At 38.8% G+C, this 21988-nt stretch overlaps 1 protein-coding gene across 1 annotated transcript in view; it reads right to left on the bottom strand.

Annotated features, from left to right (window-relative positions):
• The window catches only part of LOC139718625 (uncharacterized), a 51814-nt gene that overhangs the window by 18439 nt on the left and 11387 nt on the right, over nucleotides 1-21988 (bottom strand). Inside the window, exons 7-9 of the mRNA XM_071630083.1 lie at nucleotides 9856-9989; nucleotides 8855-8923; nucleotides 5282-5527 (exon numbers count right to left, since the gene is read on the bottom strand). Of these exons, the coding sequence (XP_071486184.1) occupies nucleotides 5282-5527; nucleotides 8855-8923; nucleotides 9856-9989 (449 nt within the window). The remainder of the gene's footprint in view (nucleotides 1-5281; nucleotides 5528-8854; nucleotides 8924-9855; nucleotides 9990-21988) is intronic.

Below are 21988 nucleotides of genomic sequence, written 5' to 3'. Positions count from 1 at the left end.
ATGTAAATTGTAAACATGAATAAAACATCCTTGAATAATCAATGGAACATTGTCATGTGAGGACTATTTATTGGAAGAGGCACACAGGCAGATGCAGGAAAATTCAAAAGAAATTAGAAGAATTCTTTTTCTGTATTTAACTCTCCTTTAGAAAACAGGGAGTCAGTTTGAAGCCAGCTACAGGAATGACTATTTTTGTCGTCATGCGGCTGTGACGTGACTCGTGTTTCATTTCTCACCTGTGCGATTTGTTCACGGGCATTTGTCTGATACGAGCTCCTCTTACTTGCGAGACGTTTGAAAACATTATGTCCTTGATATGTCTTCATCAAAACCATGAAGTGGCACATGACATGGCTGTTGTTGATTCCTCGTTTTGTTCATCAGATTGTATGCCTCACTAGAGTGCCACATTCAATTCTGATGTCGTAAAATGTAAACGTTTTGTTTGATTTTTCACTTCCTTCCTCTATTAGCTGCTCATGTGCGTAAACATCATGACCAACAGTACAAAAGCATGTTTTTCAGAATCATGGCCCATTCTAATTGGCTAGTAAATACTGCAATATCAAAACTTGGGACCTTTGTGCTCTCTGTTCACACCGCAATCAGAAGTCATTAAGTAATGGCAAGGTCTGTTGCATGTATCTATGATCATGACGTAACAATAACCTAGCCAGCTAATTGACAAATATCATATTTTTTTCTGTGGCTAGCTTTCTCAGTATTATAAAAAAAAAGAAAGAAAAATACTACAGTAAAATATATGCAAAGTTAACCCATGGAGGACAGACTGATTTTGCTACAACACACATTTCCACAGACACTTGCCCGAGTATACTCGGGGCTCGTCCTCAACGGGTTAAAATATCACACTCCCGGTTAATTCTTCTCGCTATTTTTGGCTGGTGTGTGGTAGACTTTCACCAAAAAGTTTTTTTTTGTTTGTTTGTAATGTCATGATTTTTTGCCGCAATTTCTCAACGGCAACGTGAATGGCCCCCTACAGGAAATGTAAAAAAAAAAAAAATGCAGTATATCTTTAATACATCGTGGGCTGAAAATTGGAAGTCCAAACAAAGTAACGACATGATGAGGAAAATAACACGATTGCTGCTAATTGCCCTAGAAAAACATGAGGCGGTGTTTACAGCTTTTAAGAAAATGCATAGAAAGAGGGTGAAAAACAAGTGGGAAAGGTCGTGTCGTACTGTTACTCTGGTAAGACTTTATATTCTTCTTTTTTTTCTTCTTCTTCTCCCAGAGGTTAATGACTGGAGTAGCTCGGGTTGAATCTGGTTGTTTTGCTGCATGCTAGCAAGGATGTTGCATTAAACTTTTAGGGCAGGAAATGCACTGATAATGGGTCTAAAGCTCTACAAGGACGACGTTGAGGCAGCGTCATTAGTTGAGTGAAGAAGAGGGGAGAGTGTGGGAGAGTTTGAAAATGGGAAGGTGAGAGAGAGAGCAAGAGAGAGAGAGACAACAAAAAAAAACATAGAAAAAGAAGCCATCAGGGAATCAAGTAGACGGCTACAACTTGGAAAAAAAAATAATCATTGATGTGAGAAGAAATAGTGCAGTGAAGACAGACATAATACTTCTAATGGGTTAACCATTTTCAAATCTTATATAAAAACTGAATGATAGCAGGAAATAAGCATTGACATGAGCTGAAATTTCATACATGTGTACTACAAATATGAAGTGTCTCTCGACTCTGTGTAGATGCATTAAAAGTGGGGCTACGATCATACCATCCCTAACTAACCACTAGAATGTCGTGTGAGGGGATACCACAAAGTATGGTCAAATTTTACAAAATTTTGAATGGAAAGGCCTATTTTTAGCCTGGTCTTGCTGTATTTAGTAAGCTCCACTTTAGGGCATGTATGTGATCTAAATATGTAATCCTTCTTTTTTCAGACATACAATCAACCCTCTCATAGTGATTCCTTCAGATTCTCCCCACATATATGAATTGTGTGTTGCAATCTTGAGTACATTGGTGACCTGTTTTTTTTACTTCCAAAGCCAACAGCCTCACACATTGTCTTCCTTCTGCAACATTTTTCTGTGTCGAGTGAACACAGACTCTAAGTTTACTGGAATCTTGATTCATTACTTTTCTCTTTCAAAGCATTTCTCCATCTCACAAAGCCCCTTTTGTTTGTCTTCGAGCCCACCGCATTGTTGACCGAGAGTAAAAGAAACCATCTAAAGACAATACAATACACCTCCAGCATTCATTTGTGTCTGGGATAGACAATTACAGTGTCTCATGACCACTGACATACACTTGTAGGTGAGCAGGAGGCAATGTATACATGTACATGATGTCTATCACACATAATATCATGTGGTGAAATCCAACGGGTTGCTATTAACCTGTCTGTAATGGCCACCTGTCTATACAACGGTCACCTTTTAAATGTTTCCCTAGAACGATTGCTACATGCAGATTTGACTTGGTATATGTTTAGATAGAGCAGATCCCAAGAAGATATTCTTTATTTTAAAAAAAGTGAGAAAAAGTTTTGTGTTAAAAATTGCTGTGGCATATTTCAGCAGGATCTAAAAAGTTGGTCATACCACTTGCCTAAGATTTTGTATGTCCCTTTCAAAAAAAAAATCATGAATATGAAAGATCACTAGCATCAGATGCTCAAGGACTCTAGAGTTTCAAGCTTCCTTCCCCCCCCCCCCCCCCCCTGAGTAGTAAAGGGAGCCCCAAATTTGGCAACTAGGGCTCACATTTCAAGTCAAATGTCTACTCTGACCCTACATCAGGGTTGACTCAATGAACTTCGGAAAATACTCTTAGCGGATTTACGAAAATCAGAGTTTCAGCATTGTTTGAAAAAACCTTGAGTCTTTCTTCACACATCAGGTAAAGAGGGCACATCACATAGAATAGTATGTATTTTATGTGAAGAATGAGTGCCTAATTTCACATGTTTGCTGAAAATGTTCATTGATTTCCTTTGACTACTGCTGGCATCTAATAAGTTGCAACAAGCTCCAATGAAGGTATGCTATACATCACGCAAATATTCTAGTAGTATCATAGATTGGACTACGAGATATGCCAACCATGTGTTCTGACTTATCAAGCTTAAAAATACAAACCAATTTCCGCTACTTTCACTCATCAACTTCCGCTCATCATCTTGATTGACAAGACAAAAGAATGCGAATTGGCTACATAAATCAGGAGGGTAAATGCGACAGCTAAGGTACACTATGTTCTTGCATGCATTGATGAGTAACAAGATATTTCTTTACTAAACGGAAGTAAATTTGAAGGACAGCATGCAGTCGGCTGGGACACTTTAACGTTCTCACGCGATCACTTTGTTACACAGATACGGTCCGTCATCTACAAGAGGATAAAGCATTTTGATCTTCACCTTTGACCTTGGGGATTAGATTTCAACCTCATGCGCATAATGGAACTCTTTCTTATTTCATTAAAAAAAAAATCACATTCCCAGTGGACTTTCCAAGCTGAAGTTATGGCTGAATATTTAAATTCTAACCCAAATATCAGCCACTATTGACCTTTCATTGAAATTCTTTAATTGTTTCTTTAAGTTTGTACATATCTATATCCTTCCAATTGTACTGCATAACTAGAAAATAAAAATCTACGCCTGCAGTCTGTTGAAATACTGTAAAAGAAGAACCTTTTGCTAAATCCATTTTTCATGTTGAGTCAATTTCGGTGAAATTCATTGGTTTACCTTTCCACAAACGAAAGCTAGTTTATACAAAATTAACATCTCTGAAATCATTTGTGTCTTGCTACTTTTACAATTGTGCAGTCGAGCACAGAATACCAAAAATTTCCACATTGCAAGGTAGTCTATGTTTACAATATCTTACTCTGTCCCTCATCACTAGAGTTATTTTAAGATTAGTAGACGATCTCAGACGGTTAAATGGACAGACATCTTGGATGAAATCCAAGCTTCTTCCTACAACAGAAACCCTTGATTGCAATTTATCACAATACAAAATCAAATCTACTTTAATCAAATGTTTCTCAAGATTAAAAGGATCGTATAGTTTTGGTTCAGACCCAACTACATGTTTCCTAACATTTTATGGTGAGATAATGAGAAACCTTCCATGAAATATGAAAGAATATGTAATTCCAAGAGGAATCCAATGTTTATTTGATTAAAACTGGTCTTGAAATGGCTGAGATATCCAAAACACAGCGATCGTAATAAAAGGTGGGACCCATCTTTTATTACGATAGCTTTGTTTTACTTTGTATTTGGATATCTCGGCCATTCCAAAACCGATTTTCATCAAATAAACTTTGAATTCCTCTTAGAATGGTATGGTCTGTACTATTTCATAAGCAGTTTCTTGATATCTTGCAAAAAGTTAAAAGCCCAATTCTCATCTCTACCAATACTGTACCATCCCTTTAACCTGACCTATACACACTCTCATACAAAGATCAGTGGGCCAAAGAAAGGCTTTCTATAGCCTTTTAATAATAAGTCAGTGCAAAGCAATACAACTGATTACTAACAGATACTTGAACTCTATGCACACCCTTATAACAAAGGTTGTTTATGAGAACTGCAAAGCTTGGCTGGGACTTGCATGAAATAAGAATAGCAAATGCACGCACACTGGACGAAACGAACTGATATGTATCGAGTGCAACTTTTTCGCACAGGTGAATGAAACGGCTTGCCAACATGTCCAAAGAGAAATAAAAGCCATAAATCTGAATACATTAATAAGCCCTTATTGCTAGACTACACAAGAGTATGCAAATGGATGACCAGACCCAGTGACAGATGGACAAGCCAGCAACATAAAGACTTCAAGCTGATAGTGCCACTATATGGCCAAAACATGGAACTAACTAAAAAAACTTGATACATGTACCTGCTGCTTAACGTCATTACTATTCTTATAATGTGAAGAGGACCATAGCGTGAAGCACGTATTCTGGTGGGCATGACAAATTCCTCCCATAAAAGATATATATTCTGTCCCACATGACGATATTTCCTGGAATACTAGCGATATGAAAAATGATGCAGTCCGCACAGGTGCAAAAAAGAAAAAAAAAAAAAAAAGAGAGAGAGAGAGAAAAAGGGAAGGAGGAAATTAAGCAGGAGCGATTGAGGCACAACTCTGCCAAACATTACATCAATGAGGGGATACCCCCACTTGCCTCTGTCAGAAAAGTACTTTGAACTTTGCAAAGCGTGACTGGTCGCGATGAATATACAAGGAGACTTTAGCATCTCACCCTGTTCTGTGAAAAAAGCGCGGGGCCAAGGTTCATGACATCAGGCGGCGCGGACACGGTGTTCCTCAGCTCTGATTGCGTGCTGATGTTGGTGCTGGCGTGGTGCACCGCCGAAGGGTGGTGCTTGGGGGAGCGCGGGTGGATGTCGTGTATGTGGGGGGCCGGGTGGGTCTGTGAGCGCGCCCTGTGGCCCTGTAGCACCTCATTGTAGTCGATCTTGTCAAAGTTGGTCTTCCACACCAGCACCTGAAATCAACACATGGATGCCATAAGAGATAAAATATCCACATGAAACACAGATGAGAACGAATAATTTCTACCATCACTGATGACGTACAAAGCAAGTCGGGTCAAGACAGTCTATGTACTTATACTGTAAGACGAGGAATGTTTGTGTGCATTTTAATTTGGCAAAATTCGCGAGAGCCAAGATTTGCAAAATTAAAATACACGCAAAATTCTTGTCTATACTATATGCATTGAATAATAGAGGCAACTCGCGAAAATTTCCTGCCGTGAAAAAGGCAGTCGGCTCCAATTCATGAAAATTTCATGCCACGAAACTATTGTGTTTTACGGTATTACTGCATATTACCTGAATGTCTGTTTTCATCATACATAATTTCATTCACTAGTGCAGGGCTGCCAGCAGTCACACATCAAAATCACATAAATTTCAAAAAGCTATCAGGGAGACATATGTGTGTGTTTTATATGGATCTCAAAAGATTTAACATTAATGTCTAAATCACGAAGGCATTTTTATTCTTTTGTCAAGACCTCCAGATATTTTTTTTTCACGGAATCTCCTGCAGCATCACAGAGGCTTGGTAGTTCTGCTACTGCTTGAAGTAAAAGACTCGTGATTAAATAATTTTATATTTGTATTTATACATGCATGCCAGAGTAAGCACTTCGGTGAGCACTACAACAGCAGTACTGAATATCATCGTCACTATCATAATCATAATCACTATTATTGAAACCATCGTTATGACTCTTACTTTGATGCCCCACACTAGAATATCAGTGAAACCAAATTTACCCTCTCTCTGCAAGTTAGTCAAAGGTGAAGTCTTAATTCGATCAATCAGAAAACGTGTTCAGTGAGGTTCTCTTGTTCGGAGGCCCCGAGAGGTTTATCCCGACTCAAAGAATGTTAAACCGACAGTAACATGTCATATTCCATGGATCAGTTCCAACGACTCTATGAACATTTTCCAGGATTAATTTTTGAAGAGATATTTATCAGAGTTGGCAGACATCATGTGTTCATTAATGGTAGACAGACCTGTCAGATTTCCTACGAATACCTGAAAAAAAAAATAAAGGAGAGAAGATGATCCCTGATCCTGTCATCAGAAATTAGTTTTTTTTTTTGGAGGATGAGGCACAATGTTCATGACACACAGGAAAAACACCTGCCTGATATGTTGCAATGTGTCACTTTGCATCAATGGTGACTTTGACGGTACATTGATGAGCGGGATCACCCCTGTTTACGTGGGGTTACATCGTTGCAGCATGTCAGCCGACACCACGCAACTAAAACTAGAACTTGGGCAACTTTGAATCTGTGTTGTGAATATGCCAATATTAAGAAAGGGATGGGAATGATCTGCTTATGCGCAGTCTACGTTTTATTCAATATTTCCTTTTAAAGCTGTGAGAAGAAAATACCACTATATAATTCTAACTAACTAATCCATTTCCAGGAACAATGCCCACAAAGTAATGATTAGCTGAGCTGAATCATTCATTTTTAACTCTGTCTGATCTCTCCTCCACATTTTCTCATACTCCCTCCTGTCCCCTCTCAGCGATCCCTCCTCACCAACATCCTTCCAAATTTCTCCTGTTTTTGGTCATATCGAGTAGTCTACCCTTTCTTCTCTTATTCCCTTCAACTCCTGTTTCTTTGGTTTGAGATTTGTTAGGAAGATCAGCAAGTAGCTTCTCATACTCCAACATGTACGTCAATACTGTACAATGGCAAACACAAGGAGTCCATAATCTCTACTCAGAGACAGCTGGTATACGGACATCTATGCCAATATCAGTGAAGGAAGCATGCCTACAAAATGTCTTATACTCTTCCCACAAATTTATCCCCCCATTTATCCGCATAAGAGTGATGCAAACAATTCAATGAATACTGCGCTCACAAAGCTATCCGCAAATCTTTTTTTAATGAGCATCTGTAAAAAAAAAAAAAAACTAGATATATCGCTACGGCTACTGATATGCCTCCGCCATAATGCATGGTTCTCCTAATAGGTCTATAGTACAATGTTTTGACAATGTGTGATGACAGTTTCACACAATTGGCAAAATATTAAAATGACAGGTTTGACACAAATAAGCTGAATGTTCACTTTCCTAGAACTAGGTTCAATTGGATGAATGATTAAAATGTCAGAGTGCAGGTATTTGGGGAACTGATGATTTTTACTTGACTTTTGACCCTTTTATAAGTTTATGCATTGAGTAATTTTCAAGGTATTGAGAAAAAGTATAATTTCAGTATTGAATGCGAAAATAGCATTATCTAAACCTGGCCTTTGACCTTTGACCTCACAGTTCCAAAGAGAATCACTGTTAGGTTGAACATGCATAAATATGTAAGTTTCATGATGATACCTTGAGTTACTTTCGAGATATGGAGGAAAAAGTGCAATTTAGCACTTTCACTTGACCTTTACCTTTTGACCTTTGACCTTCTGGCAAGAAACTTCCCCAAAAATATATATTGGGTAATACATGCCATACATCAAGTTAAAAAAAAAAAAAAACTTCAGGCATATTGCATTTTAAGGAAAGTAGTGATATTTTGAGGAGCTGATCTTGACCTTTGACCCCCCTGACCTTTGACCCATGACCCCCAACTTCCCTAGATAATCACTGCCCATCGGTACAAGCATATATACTAAGTTCCATGAAGATACCTTGAACCATTTGCGAGATATGGAGAAAAACATGAAATTTCATTTGTTTTCACAAAATAACCTGTGACCTTTGACCTTTGACCCTGTGACCCTAAAATCCACACAAAGTATTATCCCCCAAGGATATACCCTCGTACCAAGTTTGATGTAAAACCACCACACGGTTCTTGAGATATCGACAAAAACAAAACGGGACGGACGGACGTACGGACGTACGGACGTACGGACGGACGAACGGACGGACGGACGGACGGACGACCCGAAAACATAATGCCTCCGGCCACTTTGTTGCGGAGGCATAAAAAGTCTGGAAAAGACAGATAATTGCTTTTGTAACTGCATACGCCCCTCTGATGATGCATGCAGGGGGAAGAGGTGACCTGTTGACAACACCTTTGAAGAAATTTGCATTATTTTTTAGTTGCATTTACAAACTCCAAGTCTGGTTGTGTCTAACATCATGCAGACAAAAGCAGTGTTAAAATAGTGCAGATTACTCCAAGTTCCTCTATGATCTACGACCAAGTAACGCTGACTTTATCCGCGTAATCAAGCTTATGAAAGGGGTATGATTGGCATAATACACAGTACGGTGAGAGTTAGGAACGCTTCAGCACAAGACACCAACCTGTTCATCAGCTCCTCCTGATGCAAAGTGCTCTCCTGTTCTCGAAAAGGCCACTGCTGTGGCAGGTCCCTGATTACACATGGAAAATATATAAAAAGAGTTTAAACGGTCATCAGAGAACATTTTGCACAAGATCATAGAAAGAGGGCAAAATTCAACCAATATCAAGTCAAGGATGCTTCAGCCTCCAAGCACATTTCAACAAATCATTTGGTTTATACTTTGAGACTGTGTGACTCCAATGAAACCACTGAAAATACAGGCTTTGCCAATCAATTCATAATCATCACATAGCACACTTTTGCCTTGATTTTTCAAAATTAACCTGTAAGAGAACAATCCCCAAATGTAATGAGGTTTTTTGTTTCCTTTTAAAACAACTTTTCATTGGTTTTGCCTTACGATACCCATGAACTCTGAACTGTGACATCTGCTTGATCTTTCCCAAACAGAAAACAAGAAATTGTATTGTCACAATATAGCCTTGAACTCACTTTTACTTGATTCAACTTTACTTGTTTAACCTTCTTGATAACCTTTAACTGTTTCCATGACATTTGCTCCTGCGACCATTGCTCCTATGAAATACCTGCATGCCAGTTAGCCAAACATAAAAACCTACCAACAAAGATAACTCTAACCCTAATCCTCACATCAAACTAAACCTAAAACCCTATCATAACCCTTACCCCAACCCTAGGTCCTTAGAGAAAATATGAGCAGAACAAGTGTACAAAGTTTGTAACAGGAGCAAATGTCGTGTCACCCTTTGAACTTCAACCTTTTGACATAAAAATTTGGTGGTTTTTTTTTTTTGCTTCTTACTAGAAGGGATGGCATGACTACACACAACTGACTAAAACTCAAATCTATTTGACTGTGAGTCATGTGCATTAGCCACGTTATTGCCCTCACTGAGATGTTGATCTTATCAGAGCCATTAATTTTTCATCAGAGCTGAGTGATGTCTGTGAGAGCCACACCCATTAACCCCCTTTCACCTGGTGTCCGTGAAGGGTGTAGAAGAGACGCCCCTCGAGGAGGTCCAGTATCTTCAGGGTGGAGTCGTTGGACGCTGTGATGAGGTAGTTCCCGCTGGGATGGAAGGACAGGCTGTTGACCGCACCACTGTGAGCTGGGGAGGGTGATGGGGGGGAGGGAGGGGGGGGGGAGCGGGAGTACCAAGAAAATATGAAACACTGATTTCATCACTGACCATACACTGACAGGCCTCGAAATAGGATTTTGGAGGGGCAAGGCCATTTAGAAAAGGGCACTTTTTCCAAGAGGCCAGGGCACTTAAGTCAGTCAGAGGGGCACCAAGGCCACATTGGAAAGGGCATGTTTGGTGTTTATGAAAAAAGAAAGAAGAAAAACAAACCGAGAAAAACAAACAAACACACACACACACACACACACACACACACACACAAAGTGCAACACACAACAAAAACCTCTTCCCTACAGCTGTAACACATTCCCGATCTCCGCGTTTCTATCTGGTGAAACGACATTTTTTAAAACAGGAATAAAACAACAGTAGGTATTGATTGAAGCTCGACACCCTTTCAGGCCAGCCAGGCCAGGCTGCCATGAAACTTCAAAGCACATTCCGACAGCTGGCTGGCAAAACCACAAGGCAAAGGAATTTGCGCGCGCGTGTAGATTGCTATGATTAGTCTGTGACAGACAGTTCATGACCTCCAAGAATGCGCCAGTACGCGCGGTTTCTTCTGTTGATTGGTCTCTCTCTCTCCCCACCCCTCCCCATTCCCCAGTCTGGCACACCTTGGCATCGTGGGATTTTTCTTTTTTCTTGGTGAACTTGGAGTTCACTCTTTACTACTCTATCTGAATATGCGCTGCCTAGCTAGTACATACTCGCGGCCGCTGCGCTGCGGAGGCAGTCGGGACGGTAAAAGCCGGTCGGGCGTACATGTACGTACACGTCGTCTCGTATCTCGGAAAGATACTTTGAGTTTGAATCAGATATATCGGGACGCGAGTGAACTGAAGGTATGATATTTGAGATCAGGAAAGTTGTTCAAGCTTATTAAAGAGACATTGAGAAAGGGCATATCATAACGTCATAAATAATAACTTTCATTCTAAAAGGGCACCACGGCCCCAAGAAAAAGGGCACATTTTTTTTTGGCCGTAACTTTGATAAAAAAACAAAAGGCATTGCAGCCAACGAGAGGGGCACCGACGGCCATGGCCGTCGGTGGCCGTCGGTTAATTCGAGGCCTGCACTGAGTAAATTGGGATGCGTTGGAAACAGGGATGAGAAGAGGTTAAGAGACTGAAGAAGAAGGGCAAAGTAAACAGACAATTTAATACAGAAAAAGGCATAAAGAGAAAGGGAGAGCAACTACACAGGGTCAGACAGATAAAAAGATGAACATAAATTATGATATGATATAAAAAACAAATACACACAATCAAATTTATTATGAAGTTGCAAGTCATATGAGAAGTTGATTCTCATTCTATCACTTCAAATCCTGTGATGTAGACGCATAAGATAGAAAGACAGACAGACAGACAGACAGACAGACAGAGTGAAAGAGAGATACTATACATACATTCATACATATAAAGGTTCACATAATTACTTACAGACAGACGAGAGATGTAGGCAAGTAAAAGTACACAGCCAAAGAAAATTGCTGGTAGAAAATTGATTTTAAAAAAGGGAGAAGACAGAAAGGGAGGGAGAGAGAGGAGAGACATTGACTAACAAACATGGGGCTACTCAACTGTCAATTTAAAAAATATATGTCAAAAACAACAACAAAACCCTTGGCATGCATCCGAAATACAATCCTTGAGGAGCTAAAAACAATCCGGGCAAAACGGTACGCATGTAAAAAAAGAGATTATCATACAACCAAGAAGCTGCCATCTCTGAATGGCAGGAGGGGAAGAAATCAATTTGTGGAGATTAGGCGGTGAAGTGCATCTCTCCCTTCTGAATTTCTCTCGGAGGTGGAGGGGGGGGGGGGGGGAAAGAACCGTTGCCCGCGGTCTCCAATCGGATATCCGCTCGCATGAAAGTGGCCAAGCAGATTGACAAGACACTTTCGGACCCCCCTTCCGCGGGCTAACCATTTCGGTGCTTAGACTCTGTTGCAGACCCTGTGGTGTCAATGTGGCATGGTGTCAACTGGAGGTGTGATTTCTATCATACTCTTAAACTTTTTTGATATGAATTTTTTTTCCCTCTCTTAATGTCATGTGCAATACTGCTATAAAGTTTTTCTCTTTATTGTTGTTGTTGCTGTTGGTTTTTTGAAGAAGAAGAGTGACACATAATAAATGCAACAACCCATATCATAATAAATTCAAAATTCCAGTGTTCACCGATATGACTAGCAGCTTTAATGTCACATTCTTGCTTTATGGGTACGGAAACAGAGGTTAATACTTCTTCAATTATTACATAAAGCAATTTTCAGTGAAAATGTAGGTATTCAGTGATTTTTCAGAAGGGCAAATGCACTAAATTTACGTGAGAATTTTTCAATACTGTTCAATGTTGAAACTCAGATATATGCTAATTACAAATCAAATTTTTGCACACAGCATGTGGTGAAAATAACAAAAGGAAAAGGTCAGAAATGTCCAGTCTGACCAACAAGAATCTTTCTATTTCTAGCTTATGTCCAGCTCAGCAGATCCAGGGAATAAGCTCAAGAAGGCAGCACCCAGGAGGGTCTGGGTGCATAGACTAGGTCTCAGGATACCTAGGATGCGCTGGGCAGGGATGATAGAGCCCTGCCAGTGGGTGTGGAAGCAGGATCCAATTAGGGGTGGATGGAAACGGGCAATGGGGGAAGGGGCGAGGAAACGCGCCCTCATTTTGACACCCCCGCCAAATGGACTTGTGGGATGCGTCCAATCATCGTTTCCAGCTTCCTCACAAACTGCTGAAAAAAGGGACAAGTCTCTACAAATAGCCTCCTTTTATGGCTCATTCTCTTCCCATCTCTCTCTCGCTCTATCTTTTTCTCTCTCACACACAGAAAGCAAAGGTTTACTTCAGATGTACACATCTTGTTGTTGTTGTTGTGTTAAAGAGGCGCGTCACTCACATTTGAATATTTGCGCCTTCAATCTGCATAATATCGATACTTTACGCAAGATCAATTTCTCAGAAAATAAATAAAATGCTTTATAATTATATTCAAGCAGGGGGAGCGGTCTGCCATCATACGCTTAGGTCAGATCAGATCTCACAAGATCAGATCAGATCTTACCAGGTCAGATCTTACAAGTTCTGGATTAGTCTTCATTCAAGATCTAACAAACATATTACAAGGAGGACCATGCATGAGTTCAATAGACCACCAGTGAGGCCTTCTGGCTCCAGTAAAGGTGTTTGTGAGTCAGATATATACCATATGATTGGTATATTACACAAAAGGTGTGTTTTTATCAGACCGAAGTTCAAACTAGCGGGCCATTTTGCGTTTTGGAAAATAGCCCACTATTATAAATGTGCATCCTCCTCAGTTTGAAAACAGCGCACTCAAAAAATTAGATGGATATTAGTAACTGGATGAAGGGCCCTCAGTCGACACATGAAATCCAAGAAAATGGGTACACCCACAATAAGCAACATGTACAGAAGATGAACAGAGATGGATACTTTCAAATGGCACATCATTGAAAATCAGCAAACTAAAAATGCTTTGGAAGTCATACAGGTCAAGAACCAAATACAGCTAGGAAAGAAAAACGACACGATGCAACAAAAATATCATCTCTTTTCTACCATGCGTCATAACATCTTTGGTTACTTTACCGATAAAAACAAAATATGAATATTGCATGCTTGATAACGTCCTATTGGGTCTATTTCTGCAATGCCTAAATATTACTGGGAGGAAAAAAAAGAACATAAACAACACATGTAAATCAAATCAGCTAAGCATGGGAGGAAGTTCTCTGGTTTTTAACTTAGTGTCAAAGCCCTGGAGGAGGGAAAGAAAAAAAAATACCAAAAATCGGCTTCAGAGTGATTCAGTACTGCCTTGATAATTTCCACGAGTTCTGGTTTTTGGCAAGTTATTTAAGTTGACAACAAAAAGTTCAAAGAAACATATCAATGTCTACAGAATAAAGGACTGCTCAGTTTATTTCCTGTACCTAGCTAGATAATATATTCCATGCGATTCAGTACTGCCCTAATACTGCCCACAAGTTTGGTTTTTTGGCATGGCTAATGATGGACAGTTTACAAAACAGGAGTATTAAAGATTAAAACATCAGATGTAAGTTTCTATCCATTTCTTACATGTTTAAGTTGACAACAAAAAGTTAAAAAAACACATCCATGTCTACAGAATAAAGGACTGCTCAATTTAGGTATAATTTATTCCATTCTCTTGCAAATCAAGAAAGTAATGGGCATTCACGAACTGCGACCATGACAACACAGTTAAGGATCACTGTTCTTTTCACTGCACCTAGTGATGATGGTTGCAATAGATGAACGGGGATTTGTGTTATTTGTTTGTATGAAGTCGGCTTTATTTAGCTACAGTGGATATTGAGCAGTTGTTTAATCGCATATATTGGTAGAGTTTTTGTTGAGTGTTGACTTATGGTTCAGTTCAAAATACCAGCTTGCAAACTGATGAACATGACCACATGATTGTGGATCATTTGTATTTTTCCCCCCATGGGAGCACACTTTCATGTTTACAAATGGTGAATGACTAAAAACCACATGTGGAAGCATTATATATTTGGGGTACTAGTAATCAATAGAGCAAACTTATGTGTTCTAAATGGAGAAAAGAAACTAAACGACTTGTCCTTTGCACAAAAAAAAAGAAACAAACAAACAAAAGCAAAACATGAAGCATAATTCAAGAAAGAAGCACATACTAAAATTTGGCACACATTGCACACATAGGGTGCAAAAACTGCACAGTGCATCATGTTGTTGACTTGATCGTGATGGTGCGAAAATGGTAAAAAAAGAAAAAGAAAAAAAAAAGAAGGAAATGTCAGTTGAAGGTAGGTGACCTCAAAGTACTTTGACTAATCCATTTAATATATAACAGATGATGACTTCAGCTGTCAGGAACAAAAAAAAAAAAATCTATATCGAAACGAACAGTTTGATACATATGCTATTTTGGGAAGGTTATAGGAGTTAGTCCAAAGATAAAGTCTTGATATTTATGACCTCCTATGATAGATAGCATTTCAAACAAACTGAATTGGAAAACAAAATGAATTTACCACTGTAAGTTTTGAGGCATTTCTTTTTGATAGCACTACTTGTGTATGATGCATGCATAAAACAATGATGATGACGGAATTCAGGACAATTCTCAAGCAATGCAGCATATTTGATGGTAAGCTTTGATATAATCCATGCATTATGAACTGCTAGTCAAAGCAGAATCTTAATTAAAGGGGCTGTACAGTACTGGTTGAGGTGGGAATTCATGTTTTTTACATTCCTAAGTGAGATAATTAGAAACCTTTTATGAAATATGAAAGAGCATGTGATTTAAAGAAGGATTCAACGTTTATTTGATGAAAATTGGTTTTCAAATGGCTGAGATATCCAAAAAAGTGATAATAATAAAAGACTACAGGCCACAACTTTATTAGGATCTCTTTGTTTTCACCTTGTTTTTGGATGTCTCGGCCACTTCGAAACCGATTTTCATCAAATAAACTTTTGATACCCCTTAGAATTGCATGCTCTTTGACATCTCATAGAGTGGTTTCTGAATATCTCGCAAAATGTTAAAAGCTAAATTCTCACCTCGACCGGAACTGTACACACCCTTTTAAGTTCAATGTATCACAGTGTATCTGTGACTTGCATGTGCCATTTCTAGGGCAATTATCCCCTGGGCAATTACCACAGACCCATCCCCTGACACTAACCCTATTCCTAATCCTGACCCTAATCCTAACTCTAACCCTAACCAACCCCCACCAACCCTAAATCTAACCCTAACCCCAATATTTACTATAACCTTATCACTAACCAGTATTTGGGTAGTTTGGGTAATTGCCCTCAGGGGGTAATTGCCCTGATATGCTTAATACTTGCCCACTTATAAAAACTAACTCTTTTTGTACCTCAAACATAAAATATCAATTAAAAATGAAAGCATTACAACCATTGCATGCATCACTAAAATTGCAATTGTCTCCCCCCCCCCCCCCCCCCCCCCCCCCCCGAACTTGTCAAAATATCTGTGAGATATCATTTTGCACATTAACCACACATTCATGATTAAGGCCCTGGCTAAATTTACACCATCACAACCAGCAATTTGATCATATGTCTCAGTAAAGAAGGCTATTTTCAACAGCTGTCCAATGTGGCCAAATCATATGCTATCTTTAGTTACAATACTGAAAGTTCTTAATTTCTTTTTTTTTCTCTCCCTCTCTGTTTCTAACTTTTTATCTAATCAGGAAGAGGTGAGGCCCTCGTGGGTTAAATTTGGCCGGGACAAAATCTATCACTGCTTGCGTGTCCCCATTCTGTAACAACCCCAGAGCAAACCATTACCAGGTACTTATCTTTTCCTTTACTCACGTATGCACTTTCTCACTGCACTGGGCCGTGGGTCAGGTACCATGGGACTCTCGACGACACCAACAGTTTGGAATATTTTGAGTCTACTCTTTGCCTAGGTCGATACGTGTGAGCAAGGTGATGGCATAACTCTTTTTCTTCTAAAGTTGCACTATGTAAAATATATAATAATCATATACATACACACATTCCCTAGGGTATTTGCACCTTTAAAGAGGAAGTCCAGTCCAAAAACAAGTTAGTCTGATAAAAAAACTTTAAAAAGAGTAAAATTTTACAAATTCAAAGGTAACTAGAAATGTCGCTACGGCGATTGGTGTATGCCTCCGCCACAATGCATGGTTCTCCTGATAGGTCTATAGTACAATGTCTTGACAATGTGTGATGACAGTTTCACACAATTGGCAAAATATTAAAATGACAGGTTTGCCACAAATGTGCTGAATGTTCACTTTCCTAGAACTAGGTTCAATTGGATGAATGATTAAAACGTCAGAGTGCAGGTATTTGGAGGAACTGATGATTTTTACTTGACTTTTGACCCTTTTAAAGTTTACGCATTGAGTAATTTTCAAGGTATTGAGAAAAAGTATAATTTCAGTATCAAATGGTAAAATAGTATTATCTAAACCTGGCCTTTGACCTTTGACCTCACAGTTCCAAAGAGAATCACTGTTAGGTAGAACATGCATAAATATGTAAGTTTCATGATAATACCTTGAATTACTTTTGAGATATGGAGGAAGAAGTGCAATTTAGCACTTTCACTTGACCTTTGACCTTTTTACCTTTGACCTTTTGGCAAGAAACTTCCCACAGAATATATATTGGGTTATACATGCATACATCAAGTTAAAAAAAAATCCTTCAGGCATTGCATAAATATAAGGAAAGTAGTGATATTTTGAGGAGTTGACCTTGACCTTTGATCCCTGACCTTTGACCCATGACCCCCAACTTCCCTAGATAATCACTGCCCATCGGTACATGCATATATACTAAGTTCCATGAAGATACCTTGAACCATTTGCGAAATATGGAGAAAAATATGAAATTTCAACCTTTTTTTCACAAAATAACCTGTGACCTTTGACCCCATGACCCTAAAATCCAAACAAAGTATCATCCCCCCAGGATATACCCTCATACCAAGTTTGATTTAAAACCACCTCACGGTTCTTGAGATATCGACAAAAACAAAACGGTACGGACGTACGGACGAACGGACGACCCGAATACATAATGCCTCTGGCCACTTCGTTGGCGGAGGCATAAAAATTTGACTGAAATTGGATGAAAAATTAGGAAGTTATGACATTTTGAAGTTTTGCTTATTTCCGCAAAACAGTTCTTGTACAGTGGATATGAATATGCAAATGAGTGAGCTGACCATGTCATAACCTCACAATTTTCCATTGATGGTGTACAAAAAAAATGATGAAATTCAATGTTTTTGTCATTGAAGTCCAAAACATGATGTTATTCCTGGTTGAATAACTTCAGCAAAAGTGATAAGTTATAAGGATTTGAGCATCGGGCATAATTGCATTTGAATGAAAAACAGGAAATTTTATCTACAAACTATATGGCAAGTTGTGAGGGTATGACATGCTCAATTTGTCATTTGCATATATATAACCATATAATCATATTGACGGTTCAAGAACTGTTTGATGAAAAATTAGCAAAACTTCAAAATGTCATAACTTCCTTATTTTTCACCTGATTTCAATAAAAATTTTACTGTTGAACTCATAGCATTTTACTCTTTCTTATCAGACTAACTTATATTTGAACTGGATTTCCCCCTTAAAGGGACTGTACAGTACTGGTTGAGGTGAGGATTCATGTAATTGTTATGAACATTCTTAAGTGAGATAATGAGAAACCTTTTATGAAATATGAAAGAGCATGTAATTTTAAGAAGGATTCAACGTTTATTTGATGAAAATTGGTTTTCAAATGGCTGAGATATCAAAAAAAGTGATAGTAATAAAAGGCGACATGCCACAACTTTATTAGGATCTCTTTGTTTCACCTTGTTTTTGCATATCTCAGCCATTTCAAAACCGATTTTCATCAAATAAACTTTTGATACCCCTTAGAATTGCATGCTCTTTGACATCTCATAGAGTGGTTTCTGAATATCTCGCAAAACGTTAAAAGCTAAATCTTCACCTCGACCAGAACTGCACACACCCTTTAAGGGATGCAAAACTCTTCACTCACTCACATCTCATCACTCACGACTCCAATCACATCTGATCTATGCAGCTTACACTTCACAGAGGTCATGTTCGCTGCAGAAACAAGCGACTGTCAAAACCCGTATGAAAAGGAAACCCAATTTGTAAACACGGAAATATAACCCACATCTGGAAATATCCGCAGTTGATACTAGGATAAAGGAAATTTGTACAGAATCGATGCTTTCAGTTTCAGACCCTATCCAATAAACCTTTCAAACTCGATTCCTGTTTACAGCAGTTACTGGGATCCCCCCACGACTCAATTCAAACCAGTTTAGAAGAGCCATTAATTCCTTTCACCTCATGATTGATTTCTAACTCTCCTCTCTCAGGTTCCACTTCAACTCTACATTAGCTCATATCAATTAAATGCATTGCAGTTTGAGTACAAAGGAGCCACATGGTACAGATGTGGGTAAAGGTCTTGTAGAGAGCAGCAATAACTCCTGATCTAATTGACTGAATTTAAGTGTTCAAACATCCATATTGTATACTGTTATGTGAAACCTGTGGAGTCCTTTTTAAAATGAGATTTTGCTCTGCTCTTCATATGAAGTCCTGGCATAGACATGAATTCAGTCAAGAGCTTCATGAGCTTGATATTGCCTATCAGATCAAGATAAACTAAACTTTGATGTAGTCTCAATATGGTGCCAATTAATGCCATGCCATTAACTCTTTGCATGCCTGGGTGTAAACCCCACATGTGCCACATTATTCTGGACTGCAATGCGTGATTGATTCCTTGGAAAACATTCTTCTTCTTCTTTTTTTTTTCAAAGCCATGTAACATTTCATGCTAAAAATGCAGTACAGCAAAGTTGTGGAGAAACTGCAAGATCTGCAGTGATGTCAATTTAATGACAAATTTACAGCTATGACGTCTTTAATGTACTGTGGAATATCGTCATTAATTGATCCATTTGTGTGCGGTATGCATGTGAGCAAAATATGCAATTTTTTTCAAGATATCAGCTGAGCTGGGCATACACACAAAAAGTTACTTAGATTTGTAGGCCTATACTTCTGAAGAGGCAGTGCAAACAATTCCAATGCATCATTCTGTACCTAGGGGCATCTACGAACAATAATTATGATTTACTTGTTCAATCAGATAACGTAATAATCAAATTTAATGTTTCCGCCCACGGCAGCCCCGCCCACAGGCCCCCATGGGGACCACATGCCTCTTATGAATAACTCTCAACTCTTGTACCCTATGAAATAATTCAAATATTCCTGATCAAAACTACCATTTGAAGAGAATGAAAGGGGCATTTTTGTTGTCCCTCACAGGCTTCAGAGGGATCACCCTTGGAACTGCATTGAAAAACCTGCCATCTTCGTCCCATGATGGAAGACTCTATACATAATGCAACCATACAATCTACAACCTGACCTAGATATGGTTCTTCATTGTTGTTGCTTCTACTGGCAGTACTATGGATGGATTAGCAGTGTATTGCTTTAGGGCTCAGCTTTTGGGCCCCAGCTACCTTCGAGGTGTTGCAGGATGTTATGTCATCGACATTCAAACTGTCAAAGCTTTCTCTCTAAGAAGCAGTTAATCCCACTTTACTTTATATTCTTATGTTGCATCGTTTTCATCCCCGACAGTAATTGCGTTGGGGCCAAGTCTCAGGAAGAATTTAGATTGTGCAGTTTACACATTCATACCAGAGTGACCCCCCTCATTCCTGGCACGTAATACCACGAGTTCAAAACTTAAAAATACATCCATGAGCAATGCTGTCCGTACTCATCCCCTCCGCCCCCTTCATCCCCCCCCCCCCATACATGACAGATAGTCCACACCTCCTTATATATGATATGCACCTAATCCCTCTAATTATACCCTTCTTCCATCGACTCATCTCGAATATAGAATGTATAGCGCATCAACTGGGCAGGCACTTGTTGCGATGACAGATTTATGCGTGACCACCAAATGAATGACTTCCACACTCCTGCACCTGTTCCCAGCACTTCACTCACAGTCCTGGAAGTCATTCATTTGCAATCTCCTCGAGGCCCAGGTGAGCAATAGTCTTCCATTAATCAGTCATGGCCAAAAATCGCAAACCATTTCTATTTTTTTGCTTTAGTTCTTTTTTTTCTTTCTAACATTCTGTTTGGAAAACTAAACAGAGCATTTATCTTGCAGCCCCCAAAATAAATAAAGATGTTAATGATGATAGTATGGATGAGCAGAAAGGAAGAAGAAGATGAAGATGAAGATGACGATGAAGATGAAGAAGGTAAAGGAGGAAACAGAGAAGGAGGAACAAAGTAGAAAAGAAAAAGATAAAGAAGGAAGAAAAGGATAAGTAGGAAAAGAGAAGAAGAATAGGGAGGAGGAGGAAAAGATGGAAGAGAAGAGAAAAAGAAGAAGAAACCTGGGCACAAGTGACTTGACAGTAATGCCTTATGACTGACCTGCAAGTTGCAAATCATCATCCCATAGCTTAGCAATATCACAGACATTCTGTTTGCTTCAGTACTAGCCGAAATGGCAGGATGATGCCTTTCTCAGTGAAGAATTTTCAAAGAAAAGTAATATATGCTGAAACCCTTGGTAGCTGATGAGAGCTACTAGAATCACATCATCTGAATTTTCAGTTTCTCCTGTGGGTTAGTAGGCACTATCTACTTCTCCTTGAAAGTAGGGATTTAATTGCTCACAAAAGTAAAAATAGACACCATGCACATATTACACCTTGTAATTCAACTCATTAGTTGCTGGCAGTTATTACAGTTTTATTATTAAGACAGGAAATAATGCTTATGTCAAGCATACTCAAATTTTTTGATTATAAGTTTTAGTATCCTTGAAGTGAACAATCCTATTTCAAGTATTAAGAGAAAGGTACTGAAAGAATAGGACAAGATGCAGTCTGTGGCATAGGTGGAAAATATAAACTCATAAAGTAAGATATGATATAAATTTCTTTGCTGTAATTGTCATGCAGTTACAATCATATACTTAAATAATTTTCCACATATGAGTAAACAGAAGCTGCCATACATGTAGATCAATGACGGGATTCATAAATTTTCAAAATTGAAAACAAGGAGGAATCTTAAGCAATGAGCTACAACTTCATTTCTACAATCATGGCTCAGTGCGCGACTGGAGGCCATTGTATAATCTTTGTATGAAATGCTTGGTAAAAAATCACTGAAAGACAGTTTAACAACACAGATAGTGACAACATACACAGTAAAGACAACTTTCAAGAAAGAAAAAGAAGAAAACATATTTTGTCCCATAGTGGGTGTTTGGCTGTGATTTTGTGAAGGACCACA

Source organism: Diadema antillarum, unplaced genomic scaffold (assembly GCF_040938485.1).
Source record: "Diadema antillarum isolate AM-2024a unplaced genomic scaffold, OU_Dant_1.0 scf00000098, whole genome shotgun sequence".
In the NCBI taxonomy this organism is placed as follows: domain Eukaryota; kingdom Metazoa; phylum Echinodermata; class Echinoidea; order Diadematoida; family Diadematidae; genus Diadema; species Diadema antillarum.
Note: the sequence above shows the minus strand (reverse complement) of the source record. Positions and strands in the feature narration are given on the sequence as shown.